Raw genomic sequence first — 8,339 nt, 5'->3', positions numbered from 1 at the left:
TATATAATAATTTCGATATTTCGAAATTTTTTTTGCTACACCGTGACTTTTTTATTTGGTGTTTTGATTTAGAAAAAAAAAGCTATAATATAGATGGCAGCATAAAGTGCGTAACATATTGCTTACCTTAAAATAAACTATCCCCCATAATAAAGGCTATGTTTCCCCCTTCCAAAAAATAAGGCGAGTAAAATGTCTACTACTCTATAAAATATTTTGCAAAAAGTGTAGTAGTTTGGAGGCCTGTATTTTCAAATAAGTTACATATGATGTGATACTTTGAATTTTTGATATGTAGGGGTGGAAAAATTACTTAAAATAAACATACTAAAAGTGACTTAAGTTTGCGTACCACTAGAATTTTTATTTTATTTATATAAAACAGCAAATTGGCAACATTGCAGAATGCGGAATAGGTATACGACCAATTTTGCAACTTACTTTACTTTACTTACAAAAATTGGGCACCTGGGCCACTTAGCGGCCCCTATCCCATACATCTAGAAATTTACAGAAAATTTATAGTAATAACATTTTGAATTTAGCAGTCGATGTGGTAGCTAATAGAAAAATAAACACTTTTCTTGAGTAAATATAACATTTGAATTTCTGATTCATCGAATCTAAGTTGACATAAATAAATATTAACATAAATTGATATATATCAATTTTGCAACTGAACGGTTGCTATATCTAGGTCTGCCAACTTTCTACACTTCTAGTGGTAGCTAAGTTAATGCTTTAATGTGTATTATTCCATCTTTTATAAATTTGAATTAAAGTTATTTTTCACACCACTACTACTTGCAAAAGATTTGAAAGTTTATATAAAAATACAATTCATTCTAACCTTCTTTTGGTAAGAAGACTATTAAAGTGTTGTCAAAATAATCAAAAATTCTGTAAGCTTCAGTTTTTATTGTCTGCCACTCAATAAAATATTATTCAATATAGTTGACATCTTTTGTGTGTAGCTTAGCAGAAATAATTTTAACTTATTGCTTTTATATCCCTCATTTGATTATTTATAGAAGCTTATGACTCATATTACAGGAGGTGAAAGTGCTCTAATTGGCGCTGCAGCATCAGTTATGGGATTAGGAAATGATTTATTCGGAAGTGTAAGGCTACCTGCTCATTTCACTGGAATATATTCTCATAAGCCATCAAGAGGTAACCACACTCTTTTACTTTAACCCTTTCGTGCCGACTGTCACAAATATGTGCCAGCATAAAACCGTATCAACCAGGGTAAAAAGATAAAACTGGTAATCAGAGTAATTCTTTAGCAGTTTATTTGTGGGCGGAGTTATAATTGTTTGATTTATATAATTCTCCATTACTTTATTCAAAATAAAGCTATTTAGTTATACTTTGAATTAACATAGATTATATATATGATTAAACTAACAATAATTAAAGTAAAAGCAAAGTAAGTCTGTCAAATTAGAAACGACTACATTTAAGTTACCGTTTTTTATTTAAGTACATCCTGATTCTGATTTTGTATGAATGCTTTTCTGAATCACCCGTCCCCAAAGGGTTAACCCTTTCGCATCGACTGTCACAAATAAGTGCCAGCATAAAACCGTATCAACCAGGGTAAAAAGATAAAACTAGTAATCAAAGTAATTCTTTAGCAGTTAATTTGTGGGCGGAGTTATAATTGTTTAATTTATTTAATTCACCATTACTTTGTTCAAAATAAGAGTATTTAGTTATAATTTGAATTAATATTGATTATATATATGATTAAAGTAACAATAATTAACCCCTTGAGGACGGGTGATTCAGAAAAGCATTCGTACAAAATCAGGATCAGGACGTAATTAAATAAAAAACGGTAACTTAAATGTAATCGTTTCTAATTTGACAGACTCCTTGCTTTTACTTTAATTAATGTTTGTTTAATCATATATATAATCAGTGTTAATTCAAAGTATAACTAAATACTTTTATTTTGAACAAAGTAATGGTGAATTAAATAAATCAAACAATTATAACTCCGCCCACAAATAAACTGCTAAAGAATTACTTTGATTACTGGTTTTATCTTTTTACCCTGGTTGATACGGTTTTGTGCTGGCACTTATTTGTGACAGTCGGCGCGAAAGGGTTAAAGTAAAAGCAAAGTAAGTCTGTCAAATTAGAAACGACTACATTTAAGTTACCGTTTTTTATTTAATTACATTCTGATTCTGATTTGGTACGAATGCTTTTCTGAATCACCCGGTCCCCAAGGGGTTAATCGTCACTGATTTGGAATAGCGTTAAGTGCAACAAACCCAACACGTTTAGGATGATAGATTTTTTTTTAGAAAAATTTTAATATAAATTAAAAGTTGGCATCATGAGGTTTTAATTAAAAATGCTTTTTTTTTCTCTTCATTCCAACAAGTGAAGTTATGAGACAATAGTTGTTAGTGAAATTTTTTTTGATTTTGAAAACATTTTAAATCTTTCTACATTAAAAAGCTGTAAGAGCCACCGCTGCTTCATCTGTTCAATTTAATGTTGCATTTTGTTTTGCCGCGCAAATACTATAAGACTTAAGAACGAACTAGGAAATTGAAAGAGTATTAACGAAGGGATTACGAAGGACTGAAAAAATAATCATTCGATAATAAGTTCAGGAATTATTAAGTGTTAAACTTGTCGGAACGCATACCCAACGGGCCCCTTTACAAGACGCAGGAATGCAACAGCAGAGTTTAAACTTGACATGCTGAAAGGGTCATATTTATTTATGAACTAACAGAGAATTTTTTTCCAAAATTCTAATTTGTACAAAAGTAAATGCATAATTAATTGTTTTTTTTCGTGTGTGTGTGTGAATTTTTTCTTTCTATTTTTCGTGTTCCGTCACATTGTTCTTTACCGTGTAGAAACTTTGAGACTGAAAAGCTGAAAATCACAATAGTGTCTGAAAAAAATTACGAGGAGTTCGATCGAATAAAAAATTTCATGATTCAATAATAACTTCAAGAATCATTAACTGTTAAATTAGAAGTTAAAAAAAATTATGTTAGCTAATATCTACTGCCAGCTAAAACAAAACTACACAGTTATTCTCCTTGTTTGATTGGACCATTTCGAATTACAACGATAATTTTTTTCATAGTCCTACATTGAAAGTTTCTACAATTTCAACTCATTTCTGAACAGAAAATTTCGGCTAAAAATTTGATCAGGCAAGGCATTAGGCAACTGTGACCTTAGACAGTACATTCTAAGTAAAGAAACATACTTAAGCTCTTTGTTCTTTTTAGAATAGTGATTAAAAGCAGTTAGTTTTACATTTTATTAATTTGTAACATTTATTGAATTCATGTTGTCAGACTGTCTACATTGTACCGGGAAGGGTAAGTATTTTTAAGAATTTCTTATTCTTTAACTAACAATTATTTATCCATTGCTGCAGAAAAATTTCGGTCTTTAGCTTTTGTGTTTTATAAGTTCTCGCTTGAGTGGATGTCAACTGCTTTGGATTTGATAACACTGTTTTTGAAACACGGTTGAGAACTACTCTAGCTAAAATTTCAGATTTTTGGTTAATTTTGCCACCAGTTTATAAGGTTTAACATCTCTTAACTTCAATGAAGTTGCCTGTCGGATAAGCCTTTGAACTATTTAGAAAGAGTGGTGAGTAAAAATCCCATAAATCGAATTCACTTTTGTCCAGAATCATGCATTAAAAGACTACCACTCGAAAATATTTATTTCTTGTCCGGAGAGGAAACTAGTAGAAGGTGAGATGGAGTACCTGGCCAATGAGGCTACCTCCGTAAGGAAGTAGTGTCTAGTACCTGTAGATGTGATTCTTTTCTGAAAAGGAAGTATATATACTTATGTTTAGTGGTAAATTACATTCTTTCAATTCTAATTTATTGAATTATAAATAATAAATACATTACCTTTGCTACTATGAAAATATTTTCTGGAAACTAAGGAGAATCCGCAGAAGTTGGCGTCTATATAGTAATATTTAAATTAAAAATAATTTTTGCAGTTTATTTTTAATAAAAATATTACCATTTCAAGTATTACTGTTAAGAATATTTTTCAGTTAAAAGCAATGAAATCTTAAACAGAATTTATCTAGTAGAAATGCGTGAAAGAGGTTTTTTTTTTAGAAAAAAAATTTGATTCATAAATTTAGCAAACATTTTATAAATGTGACTTAAAATTCTGCAATTTATTTTCAGTGTTATGAGAACAGGATTTTCGGATGTGGCACAAATTTCCCTCTCTGATAACAGTTTTGCAATATTTTAGGTTTGGTTCCGAATGGAGGATGTATTATAAATCCAACTGAAGAAACCTCAAAATTTCTCGAAACTGGACCAATGTGCAGATATGTAGAAGACCTTGTACCGATTATGAAAATTCTGGCTACGAACAGCACAGAGAAACGTGAGATCGAGCGTAAAGTAAGGAAATTATTTCCTCAGTTCATTACTGGATATTATGTGACACGCTACATTATAACACACTCATTATTATCACAGCAAATTGAATATTGAGTTACCTGCATTCACCATCGCCATTATTTTCTAAATTATCAGCTACAAACTGTGGACTAAATTCCTCTATTTCTAACTAAATTCCTGTGGACCTTGAAAAATTTTAGCAGTGGTAGTAAATTTAGTTTAACGCCAGAAGATATTTCTTATTTTAAGATACCACTTTGTCGTTAAGTGATTCAGAAGGTCCTAGTGTTTTGATTTTATTGGGCACCTGGGCAACGCCTCCTATAACTGAAAGCCTCCACACGGTTTTTTATAGGTAGTCCGATCAGACCACCGTGAAGGATATCCACTTTCCGAACGAGTCACATAATACAGAACATAGTTAAAATAAGAAAGTGGTAGCAAATATATAACTAAAAATTTATTTTATTTATGAATATTATTGGTTTGCCTTATTCACTTGTCAACCACTACAGATTCAATTCTCTACTTACTACTTCAATTCTCTAATTACTTTTATAAAAGGTTTTGGGTTCATGCGCGAAACTGGTTCACTTTTTAAACAGTCTGTGCGAACTACTTATAAAAGACCGTGTGGAGGCTTTTTGATGTAGGAGGTGATGACCTGGGCCGCGAAGCGACCCTTATCCCTTTCATCTGGAATTTTGACGCTGTTTTGGTTTAGCATTGAGGTAAGCAGGCAGTGGAGTTGCTTTTATGAATGCAGAGATGCCAACTTGCTCCAGACAGCAAATATATATTTTAAAGTGGTAGTTTATCAACTGTGATTCTTGGTTTAATAAATTCAATTTAGTAGATTTTTATCCACCACTAATTGTAAATAGGTCGTAGGCTTATATAATTCACCACTTTATAGTACTTAAGTCATGCTGTACCTTTTAAAAAGCAAGCAAAAATGGTCAAATATTTGCAAAATTTACTTTGTAGTTATTTACCGTTTTTTTTAATTATTTTGGCGTGTCCAGAGCAGTTGGCATCTCTGTGAATGTTTCAAGCACTTTGCTTGAGTAACTAAAAAGGAATCAAAATGATTTAGAAGGTGGGATTTTCTTTCATGCATACTTTCTTTGGAAAACAATTTTTAGTGGTAGTTACGCAAAATTTAAATTAACGACATTTGTTTAATATTCGTTACCACTTTTTTTAAAATTTACTAGTCACGCGGGAACCCTGTGTGAACTTATAGTGAAAAAACCATGAAACTTACAAAATTAAAGAAAAAATGTTTTTGTCCAGGATTATAAAATGAAAATTATTTTTTTTTCTCATAAACTCATTGATTAATCTTATACTAACCTCAATTTAAGTAATTGTTTTTTTATCCAACTGAAACTATTTATGCGCAGATGTGGCATGAAGGAATTCATTGCAATTTTTTAGTTTTTCGCTGAGGAAATTTTAATTCCAAATTTCCATTTTCTTTAGAACAATATTGATACAAGTTTTTAATTCTTTTGAGGCGCGTATGAACTCCTTTAAATTTTATTTTAAGAAGTCGGCAAAAAATTCTATTTCTAGTATAAACGTTTATTTATTCATTTATAATTAATGATTTTGGATTGTGGAAATACTTCTATAGTAACTTTCGTAAACTATCTGTCTTTTAGCGGCAAATGTTTTGGAAGATTTTAACGAAAGAAAAAATTGCTTTTACAAATTTAAACATCACGTTTAAGGCTTTTCGGAAAGAAATTGCATAAACCGCATAGTATTTATGACATTACATGATAAATGACATTCCTTTTAGAAATTACATAAATTTTGCAAATGCAAAATTCAGATCAACCAAAATGAGGCGTTGAAAATAATTTATTCCTAGCTTTAATAACAGCAATATTTTTTTAATAACCGTAGTTAAACAGCCGACCCAATTTTATGGGTTTACGACTACTATTGTTCATCTCCGTACCCTCAAAATTTTGAACCCAATCCAGAAGACAAAGGAACTCCTGGATCGAGTATTGAGAGAAATTTGCCCTCGTGGAGGACTTTTTGATGGAACTAACCCGCATTTGTGTTACATGGAGAGAAAGACCACGAGAACCTCCCATGGTTATCCTGACGGCAAGGGACTCTAACCCATTATTCGTCTACCACTCAGGATATTTCACGTCAGCACTGTGGTCGATGCAAGCCGGATGCGGAATTCGTATCGAATGGGATTCGAACCCGGTATGTTCATTGGAAAGCGAACGCTCTATTTCTTGAGCAATTGATATTATTATGTAGGATTGTGATTTTTATATTAGAATGCTTTTTTCGATTGTGGTATTGAAAAAAAGAAGCTTTTAACATCCTACGCTCCCTTTGGTTGACCTGAACTTTGCCTTAGTAAAAATGGCGTAATTTCTAAAAGTTTTAATCAGGATGTTTCAAATTCTGCCAACAGTTTTGCCACGTGAAATATTTGTTGTTAAAAGAGAAATTGTTTAGATAGCGTTAGAGTACGGAAGTGTTTCTATAAGTTTGTCCAACTGTGTAACTCTCGTTGTTAAAAACGATGAAAAGAATGGCACCCCTGGCAATGATTCATTGCCAGGGGTGCCAACAGCTCCTCTTTCTGGAAAAATGGTAGCGAAGTAACCTGTAAAATTTGTAGATTAAAGATAATTACGCTTGCCCTTTAGATGAGTCACCACGAGACTACTGAATTAATGTTGCATATTATATCATACTTTGAATTATGATATGTAGTGGTGGAAAAATTACTTAATCATTCTTGCTTCATTTTTTACAAAATGAAGCAAGTATCCATCCCTGGGAAACTAAGATGTTTGCCAACTGTTCCACTTGTTTCAAAAGTTTAGAAATATTTAAACTTTCGGAAAGCATCTTCGAGTTAGTTAAGTTTAAATACAGGGGTGCTAACAACTTCGCTTTCTCAAAATATTTTATGAAGTGGTAGGCAATTAAAAATTAAAGCCTTAAGAATTTTAGGTAACTTTGCCAAAATTTTAATAGTCTCTCCACTATAGAACAGGAACAAAATAACATTTCTTATGAACTTTTAAATCAATTTTATGTAGCGTTGCGGAAAATGCAGATGTTCCGGTTAGGTGGTCAGCCGAACGCGAAACCCCTAGTATTTAGTTTCCAAGCATGCTTGGTACTCATTTATCGACCCACTGAAGGGATGAAAAGCTGAGTCAGCCTTGCCCGGCCCGAGGATCGAGCCCAGGACCTGTGGCACGGGAGCGCGAATCGAGTTACCGGTTCAGTTAATTACTGAACCTCTTTACTTTTACTTCATTTACAAAAATTGGGCACCTGGACCACTTAGCGTCCCCTATCCCATACATCTAGAAATTCACAGAAAATTTATGGTAATAACATTTTGAATTTAGCAGTCGATGTGGTAGCTAATAGAAAAACAAGCACTTTGCTTGAGTAAATATAACATTTGAATATCTGATTCATCGAATCTAAGTTGACATATGTAAATATAAACATAATTTGACATATATATACGTAAGTTGACATAAATAAATATTAACATAAATTGATACATATTTCGCTAATTAAATTTCAATATTTTAACTAGCACATATTTAATTATGACATACATTGAAGTTCATTCGAATACATTGTAGTAGCCATAAAAAAAAATCAAGCCTTTCGCTTGTGAAATAATAAAACAATGAAAAATTCAAAATGACAAATTGACGTTTTTACATAACATTAGAAATATTGATTGTAGACTTTAATTTAAAATAAAGATATAACATGATTTGATATGTACAATAATTGATTTTTGAAAAATGAAGAACATAATTGATGAATATAGATAAATTATACCTTGATTCATGATAAAATAACATATTTGGAGAAAATGCAGTAAATATATTTTAT

General features: G+C 31.5%; 1 protein-coding gene across 1 annotated transcript in view; it reads left to right on the top strand.

The window, feature by feature from the left end:
* Nucleotides 1–8,339, top strand: part of LOC107455511 (fatty-acid amide hydrolase 2) — a 111,495-nt gene that overhangs the window by 75,753 nt on the left and 27,403 nt on the right. Inside the window, exons 5-6 of the mRNA XM_071185454.1 lie at nucleotides 1,054–1,173; nucleotides 4,276–4,430. Coding sequence (XP_071041555.1) covers nucleotides 1,054–1,173; nucleotides 4,276–4,430 — 275 coding nt within the window. The remainder of the gene's footprint in view (nucleotides 1–1,053; nucleotides 1,174–4,275; nucleotides 4,431–8,339) is intronic.

Source organism: Parasteatoda tepidariorum, chromosome 9 (assembly GCF_043381705.1).
Source record: "Parasteatoda tepidariorum isolate YZ-2023 chromosome 9, CAS_Ptep_4.0, whole genome shotgun sequence".
In the NCBI taxonomy this organism is placed as follows: Eukaryota; Metazoa; Arthropoda; class Arachnida; order Araneae; family Theridiidae; genus Parasteatoda; species Parasteatoda tepidariorum.
Note: the sequence above shows the minus strand (reverse complement) of the source record. Positions and strands in the feature narration are given on the sequence as shown.